This window comes from Mesoplodon bidens (genome assembly GCF_964165515.1).
Source record: "Mesoplodon bidens genome assembly, chromosome: 4".
NCBI classification, from domain to species: Eukaryota; Metazoa; Chordata; class Mammalia; order Artiodactyla; family Ziphiidae; genus Mesoplodon; species Mesoplodon bidens.
Genome location: NC_138160.1, coordinates 1,474,448 through 1,490,600, shown reverse-complemented (window position 1 = coordinate 1,490,600; position 16,153 = coordinate 1,474,448). Strand labels below are relative to the sequence as shown.

The following is a 16,153-nucleotide window of genomic DNA, read 5'->3' as shown; positions in this document are numbered from 1 at the left end:
CCCTCAGGTCTGGGGTGAAACATCTCCACCAGCAGGCAGCCCCCTGCGCCCTGGAGGGCCTCCTCTGTGTCCCTGTCACACTGGCAGCCCCCGTTACTGCGGGCGCACGGGGCGGGGTGGGGGGGGGTCAGGTCTGTCCTGCCCGGGACTGTGCTCACTGCCCCAGGGGATGGAGGATCCACACGCAGAGCCAGCTGGCTGTTGAGGGAATGAACAAGCAAAGGGACAGATGTCCGAGCAGACCCCCCTCAGGTGGGGGTCATGGGGCTGGGAATTGGAGGATCCCAGCTGTGGGCAGTTGTTGCCTCGGCATCTGGATGAGTTCAGAAGAATAGGTGTGTGGGAAAAAAAAAATACCGAACAGGTGGGTGGCATGTTTTCACCTGCCTCCTAGGGAGTAATACTTTGTTTGTACCTTGTTGCAGTGTTTCAGAGGCCCGGTCAGAATAATCTTGGTGTATTTGTAACAAAGCCCTGTTTCTGCCCAGGGGTCTGAGGCCCCAGGTGTAGTCTGTAGTCTCCAATTTCCAAGTCCGGGTCTGCAGAAGCATTTTGCTTTTTACCAACACTGTTCTGCAAAGCTACCCCCCTTTACCATACTTTGTTATGGTAAAGTTTGAGCAGAGTGGACTGGCCTATCCAAGCAAAGAAAGCCCACCTCCCGAAATCAATACATAAATGGATCGATCCTGCAATGTCCGAGACACCCGGGGGCCGCTCAGAAGCTCACCGAAATTCTGAGTTGAGATCGAACAGTAAGTGTGCCTATATTTACCTGCTGGCGTTTGCTGTAGGGGAGGGGCTGCTGCGTGTCTGGGGATTAATGACCAGTTGGCCCATCTGGCATTTAACTGCAGCTTAGTGAGGAGCTTAAGCATCTCTTTGGACAGAAAACAACATGTTGAGACCTGAAAACCCATGGATAGTGGAATATCATATCATCACCCTGTGATGTGGAGTCAGGCGGTGGTTCGATGTCACCGGGTGTTTGGGTACTTCCCGCTGGAAGCCGCGGGTGTGAGCACATCCCCTCCAGCTCTGGTGCTTCCCCATTTCTGAACCCCCTGAACCAGTGTCACCGAGAGTTTACTTCCTGGAGAGCAGCCTGGTTTCCCAAACACCTTGGAACTGAGCCCTGGGAGGGAGAGGCCCTGCGTGCACCCCTCCCCCGGTCCAGTCCTCAGGGAGGATCACAGGAGGGGTGACTCCAGGGACAGACCTGTTGGGCAGCCCAGAAGCGGGCGATCTTTTTCTCCAAGTTCTGATCCAAATGCCCGAGTCTGGGGCTGTGTCTGGACGCCGAGTCAGGGGCAGCCGCTCCGGGGCAGGGGGGCCGTGCCCTGCGCACTCCCCAGCCACTCGAGGGAAGGCTGCTGTTTACACCCATCGTGGCCCCGGTGCTCCGCCCCCACATGTCCACACACCAGGCCCACCTGCACCCGCTCACGACCCTCACGTCTGGGTGCTTCACGCAGGAGACTCCACGGTGAGCAGCTCTTCATCCAGCGCCTCCCACGGCCCCAGCGCTGTGCCTGGTGGTGGGGTCGGCGGGGGGGGGATGGATGACTGGGGAGGTGGCCCGGCCTAAAGCCGGTGCTCTTGAGGGGCTGGCGATAATAGAAACTGGGAACAGGAGATGGAGGCCTTCCAGGAGAGCACGTGTCCTGTGGAAGGAGCAGGCTGTGTCCCTGGGGACCTGGGAGGCCAAGGCCCCAGAGTCCCCTTCTGAGGACTACTGAGGACCCGGGAGTGCAGCCCTGGAAGGCAGGCGGGTGGAGGGTCGGGGGCCGTGTCCTCATGTCCAGGTGAGGAGGCCGAGGCCCAGGTCCTGTGCTGTCCCCGGGCTCCAGGCAGCACGGGCTGGCTCAGAGCAGGTGTCTGACCCGCCGCTTTCTCTTCCAGCTCACCGGGAGCCTCCTGTAATCCGATCCTAATTTTCTGGAAGGATGCTCGTGTGAAACTTCATTGTGGTTAAGGTTGAGGAACGAGACGGGGGGGTTCAAGGGTGCAGGATTCGACTTTTCATTTGTTGGGTTCTTCTGTCCTGAAGTGCGACACACACACACACACACACACACGCACATGTACACACAGTTTTCTCTTTCTCTTTCTCTTTCTCTCGCTTTAATTCCTTAGTGCTGAGCAAAGCACAGTCTTATTTCTCATTTTTACAAAGCAGGATTTTGTCCCTGAGCGTGGGCCCGGCCCGCCCCGGCCCCGAGGCCCGGGGACCGTCTGAGGAGGTGCCCGGTGGTCCTGTACCCAGCGAGTCCCAGCATGGCCTCCAGGAGCCTCTGTCACGAAGCCGGGCCCTGCCCACCTGCCCCCAGGCTGTCACCCACACAGCCGGGACAAGGGCCACCAGGACAAGGGCCACCATCCCCAGTGGGCGGGGCCCGAGCCCACTTCTCGCGGGTTCGCTGCAAGTTAGGGTTGGTGTTTCCGTGTCCCTTAAACCTTCAGTCTTGCTGTGAGTTATTCTGAAATGAGCCCAGAGGAAAGCGTGTGTTTGGAAATAGCCTGTGGAAATGCGGTAGTGGGTTCGTCCTAAAGCCCAAGTCACTGCTCGGCCGTCAGTGCAAGGTTTGCAGTAATTTGCTCATTCACACGTTCCTTGGTGTCTTGACCACGTTCCAGCCTTGTGGGCCGGGGTGTAACCGTGGCTGAATACCCTTCGTCACCGCGCACACGGCTGCCGGCCTCCGGGACCCCCTTGGGCCCAGCGTCCTCGGTGGTGCTCCGCAGGGGTCCTGGATGGGGGCCGAGCCGGGGCGCCTGGGACTGCGGCCTGTGTACCCCTGACTCGTGTTTCCATGTTAGACCCAGAGGAGTGAGTTATTTTCCCTAAAAAGTTAGTTGCCAGTTAAGAGCTTTTTAAACTACATCTTTCACGCTTTTAACCTTTCAGTCCCCTGGGATGGGAACACGGAGCTGGGCCTCACCTTGCAGAGTCGTGCTCGGGGTCCTGAGGTCCGGCTGGGGAGGACAGGCCACCCGGCGGGCCCTGCTACTCCTTGCCACCCGAGGAGCCCGGGAGCACAGAGCGACCTCAGTGCCCGAGACAGCGGGGATGCCGCTGGGCTGGACCAGGCACTGAATGCCCGCCCCAAGGCGGGGGTCTTTTCTACCGGGTCTCTTCGCTAGCCCTGGAGGGCTGACAGCTGTCCCACGTACAGAGCGAGTGACAGAACCTCCTTTCGGTAGCAGCAGATATTTCTCCCAAGAGGGCAGAGCCAGTGGTCGCTTTTGTGTGTGTGCCTCATAATCCGCACGTCCTCGCTGGGCCTTTCCAGCTGGACCCCTGGTCCCCCACCCTGCGACCACCCGGCGCGGAGGGGTTGATGTGGGATGTGGAGCCCCTCCTCCCTCCCCCCAGAGTAGCCGGGGCCACTCTGCGTCCCCGCAGTGCAGTGGTCTCCCGGCTGCCTGCCCTGGCCCCGCCCTCTCCATCACTGCCTCACCTGTACCTCGTCCTCAGGAGCTGTCAGACCGGTCACCTGCCCGCTTCCCCAGGCTGCTCAGAGGAGTGACTGCCTGGCTGGGGGACGGGCTGCCCCAGGCTCCTCTGCACTCCTGCTACCCTGAGCAGCCCCAGGGCCCAGTGCCGGGCCCAGCCCAGCCCACGCCGGAACTGGCGGGCCAGGGGCTACCTGCAACCGGGGCGGGGGGATGGGCGGAGCTGGGGTGTTCTGGGGGGCTGCCTGCTGCTGGGGGAGGTACAGAATGTACCCGTGGGTCGCCTTGCAGCTAGAGGGGCCGTCCCGAAGCTGGGATTACAGCCAGGATGTGGTTGGGGGGAACCCCTTGCAGTCGGGGGTAGGGCCGGGATGTTCCCTGGGGCTCCCCACAGCCGCGGGCCTAGAAGCAGAATTTTGGTGACGGGCCTCCAGCCGTTGGGCCGGGGTTGAGCTGGGATGTCCTGGGGGTGCTCTCGGTATCTGAGGGTGGGGTGCGTAGGAGGTGCCCCGCTGGGGGGCTGCCTGCAGCTGGGAGCCCCAGAGAGCCCGAGGCTGCTGGAGAGGCTCCCACAGCAGAGGGACTAGGAGACTCTGGCCAGGGCCCTGCCGCTTCCTGCAGGTATTTGCTGAACAGGTGGAAGCAGCGGGAAATGCTGCAGGTCTGGAATTTCGAGATTCTCTTCTTCAAACCCTGCAGTAAGGGCCCTGGAGATAAGGGATTTCCTTGAGCCACAAGCCAGGGTGGGTCTGACGTCAGGGCAGCTCTGAGCTGTGAGCAGGGGGCAGCGAGGGGCTGGGTCTGAGCCTCTCAGGCCCGTTCTGTGCAGGGGCGGGGGGGGGAGTTCTTTGTCATCGGGGTTCTCACAGCATCCTCCATCCCTGCCTTGGGGACCGCCCCAGGCCCCCCTTCCCGTGTGTCCTGCCCCTGTTGGCCACCCGCCGGGCGTGGTAGGATGCTCCTGGCTTCAGACAGTGAAAACATCAGAAGGGGTGCAGGTAGGAGCCGGCCGCGAGAGCCCCGAGGGCAGGGACCGCCGTGTCCTGCGACACAGCCAGGGATTCATAGCCACCTGTGGTGAGCCAGCCAGTCGGCAGACATTACCTCTGGGCCCTGGCACTCATTCGGGTGGCACCCTCCGGCCCAGTGTGTTGTTTGTGGACACAGAGGTGCCCCGCCTCAGCTGCCCCCCAACTCCCCCCTCCCGTGTTTCTCAGCCCCTCGGGGAGACATTCTCGAGGACCAGGCTGCTGGGAGTGCTGGTGGGGTGGGCCCTGCACCCCGGTGCCTGAGCCTCGGCACCTTTGTGTGGGACTTGCAGCCTCCTGGGTCCGCTTCTGCAGGTGGGGAGCTCGGAGCCTTGGAAGCTAGCTCCCTTTCTGCAGACGCAGAATTACCGGGGGTCCCAGCCCCACAGGGGAGATGCGTGGGGAAGGAGGTCAGGAGTCGCTGAGCTCCTGAACCAGCACCTGCTCTGGGACCTGAGCCTCGTGCCCGTGGAACGTCCAGCCCAGAAGCCTTGCACCTTCCCGCCTCCCTGCTGCTGCCGTCCGTCCTTCCCACGGAAGGGCTCCAGCCTGGGGTTCGCTGTGCTGTGAATTTCACAGCTGGAGCCTGCAGATCGCCATCACGGGGACCCCGGGACAGAGCTCTGGTCTCCAGCAGAGGGGTCCTGAAAACCCGGAGGAGATGAGATTTGGTACAAAACTTGGGTGATTCGGAGGAGGATTGAGGATGGCCAGGGAGGGTGCAGGCAAGACCCAGAGGCCAGCCCGGTGGGCGCCGGCGGCCAGAAGCAGGAGCGGGGCACCGGCTGTGGGCGCCCCCCACGTGTCCGCCCTGCCCCTCCAGGCCCAGCCTCCCCTCCCACACGTGGGAGGCTCTCCCCTGCACTTCCTTCCGGCTTTGCTCAGACCCCACCAGTTATTATCCTAGGGGCCTTTCTCAACTGCCCTGGAGACCCGGAGTCCACGTGGCAGGCGGCTCCCGGTGTCCCAAGCGTCCACTGCCCTGGCCTCCCGGGCGGGCTCCTCTGCCGTCTGCTGGAATGTACCGCGGCCTCCAGCCTGGCCTGAGTGCCCTGCCCGGCCTCCTTCAGGCCCCCAGTGCTGCGATCTCTGCTGCACTGCCCCCGAGGCCCCCGAGCTGCCCCTCCGTGCAGACTGCTGACCCTGGGGCTGCCTTCCCACCTCCTTTGCCTGCGGACCATGGGCCCCACCACCCCTGGCTGCCCGCGGTGTCCGGGCACCAGGGACCGGCAAGCCCCGGCCCCGTGAAAGACCAGTGTGAGTGCCGCGGCCAGACGCAGGCCGAGCCGGGCAGGATCAGCTGATGCGAAGGCTTCGACCTGCCCCCTGGAGCCCTCGGACCCTGGCTGGGAGGAGGAAGGGCCAGTGTGTGGTTCTCCTTGCCGCCTGGGCTGCAGGGCGTCATGCTTCGGGTTCCCTCCGACCAAGTGGCTCTGATCGCTCAGAGCTGCACAGGTGTTCACTGCGGCCTCACAAGATCACCCTGTCAGCTGTGGTTGAAAATGGTGACTATGGTCATCTAGGAAAATCGCTCTGCGTTGGGCTGTGGGACAGATTTGTAAACTCGGTGAATTACCGAAAGACACTCATTTTGCAGAAGGCTCCAGATGAGGCGACACGCGCTAAAACTTGAGTTGAAAGCTCTTGAGTAGATATCACCGGGATGGTGGGGAAGTTGGGCCTGCTTGAGAGTTTGAAAGAAAAAAATAGCTCTTTAGAAAAGCTATATTTAATTTTAGATTTGAGTGGGAGAGCTAAGAAGAAATAGCTTCTATACACAGTCAGCATGGGCTCTGGAAGGAGAGTTTTCCCAAGTGGAGGCACAGATTATCCTAATAGACACACAGGTAGATGGAGAGCCTCGGAGGTGAGGCAGTGGAGGCCTGAGGTCAAGAAGACAGTCACACCTTAGCAAGAAAAAGACACATGAGTCCAGTGTGAATTTGGGCACAGGATTTATGTAGATGGACAAACCCCCAGAAGAAGCCCAGGTACCCAATAAACAGAAAGTTCTCAATAAGCACAGGACAGGACCTGTGCCCCCTGGGCCCCCACTAGCCATTCCCCCCTCGCTGTTGACCCCTTGGATCTCTGGCCACACTTAGTGTTTTGTCTGATAGTAAAGAGAAGCCTTTTCTGGAGGGCAGCTGTGTGTGTGACAAGCCACCGTGAACAGCCACGGTTCAGAATGCCAGCTTTTTCTGTTTCGCTTTTGCTTTCAAGTATTTTAACTATTCGAATTAGTTGTGAAAAGGACTGGTTATTTCCTATTTGAAGGCAGCATATGATTTGGACCGGAAGGCATTTTATATTTAATAAAGGTGTTTTGCTGATGGCGGTAAGCAGAGGGGATGCGTTTTCAGGTTGATTTGCTGGCTTTGCATCTCAAGCATCCAGAGCTGGTGCTTCTCCTTCCCAGCTGTGACCTCCAAGGGCCTGTGGCTTCACTGTGCCAGCTTGTAGGACTCTGTGGCAGTAACTGTGCTTTTTCTAAGAAAAATAAATAAAGTTAGATGTGTCTTTTTCTCTCTCACCACTGCGTCCAGCAGATGGAGTGTTCCCTCAAGGCTCTGCCTGCTTCCTGCCCGAGCGAGGCTGGGGTGCAGCCACCGGCTGCCCAGGGCATCAGGTGGCACCTTGGCAGTTTTAGCATCTTCTGTCTACTCTAAAGTAGGATTCTCAAAAACAGCTGGCTTTATAGTTTGTTTGTTTGTTTGTTTGTTTTAATACATGTAAGTAACAGCAAAGAAAAGATTGATTTCCTGGGTGAGGCTTTCCTGTGTTTCTCCCACGTGCCTTGGAGATGTTTCTGCAGAATTTGCGAGTCTCATTTCTAACTTGCTCCACGTGGAACAGCTTGGAGGTGACCAGGACCAGGCTCCCAGGAGAGCACAAGACCAGCCCCAGAACGCACTGCTCCCTCCCCTCTGCCCCAGCTGTGCTTGTCTCCAGAGGTGAGCTCTGTGCCCCACCGGGACTGCGGCTGACCTGTCTCGGGAGGCTCCTCCGGGTCGGGGCCGGGGCGCCTGTCTGACTCCCTCACTCCTCGCCCTCTGGCCCTCGTCTGTGGCCGAGGGGTGAGAGGGTGCTGGACCTGGCCCTGCAGCCTGGGGAAGGACCCTCTGTGGTGCCCGTGGGGGAGCCTGGGGTTAAAGGGTGACCCTGCAGCCATGCAGAACTCTGAACCCCGATCTGTTTTGGAGGCGGAGCCAGTAGGAGTTGGTAAGAAAGAGAGGTGGCGTGACTCCCAAGTGTGTGTCCAGGAACAGGCAGGTGGGCGGGGCCCGCTTGGGTGTCTGTTTGGGGGTTGTTGCCAGTTTTCCCGCTGATGCCTCTGGAGCGCTGGGCAGCTGGGACATCAGTGTAGGGGCCTCATCCACATCAGGCCAGGGTCCGAGAACGTGAGGGTGCTCACGGGAGGGAGGGGGTCCCAGGCCTGGGCTGCCCCCGCCCCCTCCGCCGCCAGGGCAGCCCCTTCTCGTCCAGGCTGCTCCTCGAAACTTGGCTTTGCTCCCACCGGCGGCTGACCTTGGGAAGCCGCCCCGCCCCCTGGCCGGGCCTCAGTTTCCTCGCCCATCTGAGCCCATGCACTGTGGGTGCGTTCTCTCTCTGGGGGGTGGCCGGCACCCTGCCTTCCCTGGAAAGATCATTGCTGACGCCCCCTCTGGCGGCCTGTGTGCTGGGCGGGTGGCCAGGCCCTGCCTGCCTGCGTCCTGCACGGGGTGCCCGCGCTGTTTGGGAGGGTGAACTGATTTGCGGGGAGTTGACGGTCGTGTTCCTGGAGCTGCTTCCTTGCATCCTGTGAGCTGGTGAGCCATCCCCGTGGTTCTCTGCCCCCGTGCGGGGTCTCCTGGCCTCTGGCACTTCCTGCGGCCACCAGTCAGCCCAGCGCCTGTGTCCTGGGGTCCCATCCTCGTCGGTTTGGGGAGACCCACAGGGCAGGGCACCTTTTGTCCTTCACACCTGGGATCTGGGCACCCTGGATGCTGGCTCCGTGCGCCCCAGGCCCCTGTGCTGGCCGTGCGTGTAGCACCCCTGTTAAGCCAGGCTTCACCTACCCCTCAACCCCACCACCGTGAGTGATTGGCCTACTTTCTGTGTGCTCACCGAGGTCCGCCATCCTTGAAAACCCTTCATTCCAGGTTGTGAAGTCATCTAATTGGCTTGCACAGGTCGGTCCCGTCTTGTTTCGTGCCTTTTTTACCGACTGTCGCCCTGGGATGTGTCCTCTGTGTCCCGTGTAGTTCATCGCTCCTCCCCTGGCTGGCCCCTGGTGTCTGTCACACAGGTGACCTTCAGCGTACCTGTCCCCCGGTGGCGCCCTGGGTGGCATCCAGCTCCGCTGCTACCAGCAGCACGCCCATGTGAGCAGCCCCTGGGGAGCTGGGCCTGGGCCCGCCAGCTGGCCAGGTGCCCACGCACAGCTCCCCACCCCGGCCCCGAGTTCTCACCTGCAGCGCAGAGGCTCCAGCACCGTCCTCACGGCCTGGGGACCACCTCTGAGCTGTGGTTACTCCCAGAACCTCAGGAGCACGTGGACTCCGGCAGAACCAGTGGGCCCTGGGCTCTGCACTCAGGGTCCTTGCGGGCAGCGGTGCAGAGCTCTTGGCCACATGATGTCTATCAGTTCATGGGTCTTACCCACTGCCCGGAGATGGTTTGTGGTGCCCGCGGTGGATCGAGCACCCAGCGCGCGAGGGCAAAGTCTATTCCCTTTTTTTTTTTTAAAGTCCTGCTAGGATTTTTTTTTTTTTTTTTTTGGCTGTGTTGGGTCTTTGTTGCCACACGCGGGCTTTCTCTAGCTGCGGCGAGCGGGGGCTACTCTTTGTTGTGGTGCGCGGGCTTCTCATTGCGGTGGCTTCTCTTGTTGCGGAGCGTGGCCTCTAGGCACGCGGGCTTCAGTAGTTATGGCGCACAGGCTTAGTTGCTCCGCGGCACGTGGGATCTTCCCGGACCAGGGCTCAAACCCGTATCCCCTGCGTTGGCAGGCGGATTCTTAACCACTGCGCCACCAGGGAAGTCCCTCTTTCTATTTCTATCAGCATGATTTTCAGGAACTTTCGGAGAAAAGAGGTAATGGCCGAGGATGTGGGCTCAGCGCAGGGTTTGTGTGGCCAGCTGGCCCTGTGTGTGCTTGCTTATTACATTTTCTTTCATCATAGGAGGGAGTGAATTTCCCTCCAGCCGCCTGGTGAACGCGGTTCCTTTGGAATGGTGGGATTTCTTCCCGTGATGCAAGCACTGGCATTGGACGGCGCCTTCGGGAGAGTCTTCCTGTGCTGCCGGTCCACATGCTGACGGTCCTGACGTGCTGGCACCCAGCATCTGGGACGTCGGCTCTGCCTGTAACGCGGCCGCTGTTCTCCAAGCTACTGGCACCGAGTCCCTAGTGCTTTCCTGGCCGCACGTGTCGAGTCAGGGTCTCGCACGGCTGCCTGGGGTCCCTCAGCAGGCGTGTGCTCGAGGGCACAGGCATCGCAGCCCCCTGGGGCCTGTCCTCCCTGGGCGAGGGCCTGGGTCTCTCTAGAGATCTTGTCTCTTAAGTAACGCATTGTGTTTCCTCGTTGGTTGTGAAACATAAGGCACTTGGACCAACTTGGGTGATGCCAGCGGCCTTGGTGGCCTTGGCAGGGAGGAGGGGTGATTGCCGGGCTGGTCTGAGCCGGGTGTTGGAACCTCAGGTGCTGCACCTGGAGAGTTCTGGACCCGTGGATTCGATGAATTCAGTGTGAACTGGAGACTGTTTTACATCCAAAACAAGAATTGTCACTTTCACAGTTCTTATCACAGGAAGTGTCAAATGTTTGACAACTTCTAGTGGCTTAACCCAAGTAGCTCAGCTGGGCACTCATTGCACGTCACCCTCAAGGGTTGTGTTATAAGCCCTCGTGTGGCCCTCGAGAAGGGTGACCATATAGTTGACCTGGCACTTTTGAGGGTGATGGGCCCCTGATGGTGGCCCAGGGCCGAAGCTCTGGGCACCATCTCAGGAAACCAGTCCCCCCTGCCCCCCGTGGGCTCCCGAAGGGACCCGCCTCCTCCCAGCAATTTCCACGGCCCCCGCGTGCTTGCTGCCCACCTCGTCCCCCAACCCCGGCCCCGGCAGAGCCGAGGTGGGTCCCGGGCTCAGGCCGCGTTCCGTCGGCACCTGCCCACCTCGTCTGTGGGAGGCCTGCCTCTTCGCTGAGGGTCGAGGCTGTGTGGTCACTCACACGTCCCTTCCCCGCTGGCTGCAAAACTCAGACACCAGGACCGTCTCCCCGACGCACACAGAGCGGGCGCAGAGATGCATCCTCTGAGAGGCAAATGTGGTCACATGTCTTGTCCACGGGGAGTGGCCGGTGAGCCAGCTTGCGGGACGTCCTCCGCTCATCAACCAGCAGTTTGAACGGCGGCACTTGCCCCGACTCCAGGGTCACCCCTTCAAGCCTCGTCATCACCCCAGTTGGTCCGGACAGACTGGGGTGCTACCTTCCGGGGCCTCAGAAGCCGTGGGGAAACTGGGTGCTCTTTCTGGAACCCTGAGACCTGGTGTTCTCTTCTGTTACCTGCAGTAGCAGCCGTCCTGGCCGTGGAATGTGGCTGCACAGTCAGGCTGTGTCCGCGACCCATGAGTGCTCTGAGCGTGCTGGCCCCGGAGCTCCTGTCCGGCGCTTTGCCGCCTGTTCATTCTCTCTATGGCACAGGCACCGGCTTTAGGGTCCATTTATGGGGACACACCGCAAACTATCCAGTGACTCAGCTGCCCTGCAACCTGGAGGAGCAGCAGCCACGGGTCGTAGGCTGAGCGGGTACGCGGGGCTCCCAGCACAGCCCCCAGAGCCGGAGCTCTGGGCCGTCTAGGTGACAGGCAGACCGAGAGGCAGGGGCCCCGCCAGCGAGGAGGTGGGGTGTCTCCGCCCTCCCTCTGCAGCAAAGTTACAACAGCAAGGATGGACAAGGACATGTTTTGAAATGAAGGAAAGGCTACCTTTTAAAACTTGTGGGATTGAATTAAAGTCCTTAGAGAAAGCTGCCTTCTCCATGTGAATTTGGGGGAAATAAGGTATTTCTGAAAATATGCTCCAGGCTCTTCCCTCAAGAAGTTAGAAAGAACGTTAGGGTACACTCAGAGTAGAGGAGAGAGGCCCCTGTAAGATACAAAATTAATGTGACTGAATAGGTCACAGCAGAGATAAGGAACAAATGCACAAGTGGTTCTGTAAACAGATTAGTGGAGGGGAGGGCTGTGTATCGGCACAGGCTGAAGGGTCTCAGAAGCACAAACGATATGAACAACGACGCGTAGATCAGGGCAGGGTTGATGTAACTTCAAGGCTGCGGCTTCGCACGATTATCTTGAAAATGCACGATGGGGAATCTGGTGGGAGGAGAAGCCTGCTGAGGACGCCCAGAGATTTCCTCCCTGACAGAAATACTGAAATAACTCCAGAAAATAGGAAATCTAGATAAACAATGAGAAGCATTGGAACAGCCATCAGGAAGCTCCATAGGAATTCCTCCAATGAGGTGGGCTGGTGTCTGGCGTGGTGACCGCAGGACCCGAGGACGGCGGTGCCCGAGGACGGCGGTGCGGGGGACGTGACCAGGCTCGCCTTCCAGACGCGTGTTGGCAAACAAACCTGGCGAGGTCCTAAGAGAGGTGGCTTCCCAGCGCTGGAACCGAGGTTGTGACACCAGAGAAGCTGTGGCTGCCGTGGGTCACGTGGACAGGGTGACAGATGAGCACGTAATTATCCCGCAGGGAAGACTTGTGGTGACATTCACCCCGTTCACGCTGACCCCAAAACAAGATGCTTAGAAAACCCGGGGTGGGAGGCACGTTCCCGCCAGCACGTTCCTGCTCTGTCTGACCCCCTAGAGCAGACCACCCCCCCACCATTTAACAGGAAGCATTGTCACCAGCGGCGGCCACGACAGGTCCGGGGTCACCGGCCCTGTTCCACCTTGTGCTGAAACCAGAGGTTCAGCCAGGGGATCCCACCCAGCCCCTGAAGGCGGGGGGGAGAGGCCCTTTGAAGTCACCAGCGTCACAGCACATGGAGACCTGGACCCACACCAGCGTGGGCAGCACAGGCCACATGTGGCTGTAGGGCACCTAGAATGTGGCGCGCGTGAATGAGATGTGCTGTGAGCCCAGAACACACCGGACTCCCTGGACGTGATGAGGAGAGTGTGAACTGGCTCGTCCACGCCTCGTACTACGTACGTGCGGAAATGACGGTATTTTAGGCGTGTTGGGTTAAATAAACTGCATGTTGAATTAATTTCATCACCTTTGTGTTTTTAAACATGGCTGCTAGAAAATGTAAAATGGCACACGTGACCTGCGTTGTATTCCTGTCGGGCAGTGCTGGCCTTGGTGGAGACCGCAGAGAATCAGGGAACGGTCAGCACGCAGGCCTGCAGGTGGCAGAGACGGGTGCGGCGGGTGGTGGTGGTGAGCAGCTTGGACACGGTACCACGGACCTGGGTCTCTTCCCGTCTTTTCTGTCTCCTGTGCACCAAACCTACGTATTTCAAGGGTATTTTCTTGCAAATAATCAAAAACTGCATCTGTTCGTTGTAAGGCTCCATGAGTTTTGTCTTGTCATCCCCTGTTTTCTAATCGATCGCCTGAGAGCAAGTTCATCACAAAACATGCTGTTCCTGGATGTCGCCCACCCGCAGTGTGGGACCAGAACGTCACTTTGTACGCAGAAGTGCTGGGACCTCAGTCACAGCTGCCCGTCCACCGGGGCCCCTCCCTGAGCCTGACTTGGCCACTACTGAACCCGTGTGTCCCCCCTCACGTGCAGGGCCTGCCCTCCCCATGGAGCCCTAGCCTGCTCTCCCCGCGTCCACCGGACCAGACCCGTGGCTCTGGATGCCCCCCTCCCTCCCTGCTGGGCCCCCATCCCGTCTGTGACTTCCTGGGGTTGGAGAGTCCCCGAGTCCCCGTCTTCCTTGTGGTCTGAGCCCAGTCCTGCCCCTCTGTGCCTGTGGCCCCGTGAAAGCATCCTTGTGTGCAGGGGCTGCTGGACGCGCTGAGGAGGGGGCTCGGGGGGCGGGGCTGCCTGCTGGGGGTGCTGGGAGTGAGCGGAGCGCCGTCGGCCAGGAGGACACCCCGACCCCAGGCGTCCCCTCGGTGGCTGTAGGAGGGACTGGGCCGCAGCGCCCGCGGGAGGCGGGTGCGGGGGGCGGCGCGAGGAGCCCAGAGGACAGTCCCCCGAGTGACCGTGCCCTGTCCCCCCAGGTCGCCGTCATGACGCTGACACTCTTCCCCATCCGGCTGCTGGTTGCCGCCGTCATGATGCTGCTCGCCTGGCCCCTGGCGCTCGTGGCCTCGCTGGGATCCGCTGAGCGGGAGCCAGAGCAACCCCTGGCCTTGTGGCGGAGGTGAGTGCACGTCTGTGGGGGCCCTGGCGGGTGTCGCAGGGCCGCGCTCCCCCTGCCAGCATCCTGCCCTGAGGCTCCTTCCAGGGCTCCGCGAGCCGAGTGGCCGCTGTGTTGTGCCCTGAGCACAGGGGCCCCGCGCGTCCCTGTCCCCTGCCCTCGAGGCCGCAGGTCAGCCTGCTTCCGCTCGTGTGGCCTCTGCTTTGTGTAGATGGACACGTGAATCCATCTCAAGTGAAGACCCAACAGGGGCCTCCCAAAAGGACATGAAATCACAGCGTCTTCTTGTGTATTTAAATGCCTAAAGCTGTTCCTTAACTCAAACTACATGCCGTTTCTAGTGAAGGAAAACGTTGAGCTATGGGAAGGATTTTGGTGAGTATTTCCTGAGTGTTAGAAGACACCGTTCCGGTCGTAAAACCAAGTTGCTGGCCACCTCCTGTGTCTGCATCTCCGATCAATCCTAAGGGTCCTTGGACGGTTTATTCAGAACAGAAGTGTTCTTAGTTTAGCACAGGGGCGGTGGTCGGCAAAAGGGCCCACAGGCCAAACCCGGCTGCAGCCTGTTTTTGTGAATGAGGTTTTATTGGGATGCATCCCTGCCCATTCATTTGTACGCCATCCAGGGCTGCTGTCCTGGAGGGCAGGGGTCATTGTGGCCAAGGCCACAGGCCCACAAAGCCTAAACTACCTGCTGCCTGGCCCGCAAGGTTTATGGACCAGCTCAGGCCCCTCCTTTCTCTCCCAGTGTCTGAGCTGCTGGAATGTGGATGCCCTGAGAGGCTGTGGAAACTGGCGCCCATCCTGGACCTTGGTTCCCCGCTGCCCACGTGCCGTGGTCAGAACAGCAGTTACATTCAGGGCAGAGACGGCCAGTTAAGGTTCAAGGGTTTTCTGAGCCTTTCATGAGCATGGCGCCTGGGGACCCCTCACCCTCCTCGTGGTAATATTTCACGTCCTCAGACCATCCCCAGTTTCAAGTGAACCATGGTCTCTCCCCCTCCCTAGAAGCCAGAAGGTAGACGTGGCTGTCTCCGTGGGTGTGTCCCCAGCACAGAGCCTTGCCTGAGGGACAGGAAAGTCCCTCCCAAATGAACGAATGAATGGGTCAGTGAATGACTGAATGAAAGAGGGCATGGGTGGGTAGAGAGCTGGGTTTTCTCATCTCTTTGGAAATCAGGCTTTACCTTGAGGTTTGGGTTTTTTTTTTAATATTTTAACTGTAAAATATGAATTTGGTATCATATATAATCAAGCAAAACAAATCCAGACCAAATAGGAATCAGAATTTCAGTTTTCACTCGGTTGAGAACCCGTAGCTAGAAAGCAGAGACTTTGTAGTTTTTTACACATTACGAATGAGTTGATCAAAAGTGCCTTAACTCCCTGTTCCCCCTGCTCTGTTCTGGGGCGGGGCTCCCCTCCCGCCCCGCCGTCCTGCCCCACGAAGGAGGAAACCTCGCACAACCTCGGCGTCTGTCTTTTCAAAACAGGTGACTCTGGGCTGTTTCCATTGCCCTGTGTTGACTCCCTGTAGCTTTTCTTGTCTGCGATAACGTACTTGGTCTCATCGGGTGATAGATGGGCCACAGCAAACTTTAGTTCCGACAGCCCGCTCACTTCACAGACGCACCGTATGTGTGTGCGTGTGTGCGTGTGTGTGTGTGTGTGTGTGTGTGTGACGTGCACACCTGATGTGCCCCACGTGGGGAGATGTGGGGCTAAGGTTCACGGGAGCTCTGGGTGCTCAGGTACGTGGAGACTGAGCATCGTTCCGAGTATATGTGTATATGGGCGTGTCTGTGTGTATATGTGTGTATGTATATGTGTGTGTGTTTGTGTACGTGTGAGTCTGTGCATAAGTGTGTGTGCACATATGTGTGTGTTTATATGCGTACTGGCATGTACCCCTGCTGCACACGCCACCCACATTGAATTCCCACCCCCTGCAGCCCTTGGGGTCTCCACACAGCAGCGTTTCTCGGGAACTCGGTGCACAGCCCTGGGCTCTGTGGAAACAAGAAAAAACACCCGGCCCCGAGCTCCTCAAAGGAGACACAGTGACAGAGCATCCTGAGTTTGGGGCACGGGGAGTTAGGAGGAAACAAGTTTAAAATAACAGGACTCAGGGCTTCCCTGGTGGCGCAGTGGTTGGGAGTCCGCCTGCCGATGCAGGGGACACGGGTTCGTGCCCCGGTCCGGGAAGATCCCACGTGCCGCGGAGCGGCTGGGCCCATGAGCCATGGCCGCTGAGCCTGCGCGTCCAGAGCCTGTGCTTCGCAAGGGGAGAGGCC

The 16,153-nt window shown here is 59.5% G+C and overlaps 1 protein-coding gene across 2 annotated transcripts in view; it reads left to right on the top strand.

The window, feature by feature from the left end:
- Positions 1–16,153, top strand: part of LPCAT1 (lysophosphatidylcholine acyltransferase 1) — a 39,729-nt gene that overhangs the window by 1,797 nt on the left and 21,779 nt on the right. For both annotated transcript variants that reach the window (XR_014015682.1, XM_081231966.1), the window contains exon 2: positions 13,720–13,862. Coding sequence is in view for 1 of the 2 variants with exons in the window: in XM_081231966.1 (XP_081088092.1) it covers positions 13,720–13,862 (143 nt within the window). In the remaining variant the exon portion in view is untranslated. The remainder of the gene's footprint in view (positions 1–13,719; positions 13,863–16,153) is intronic.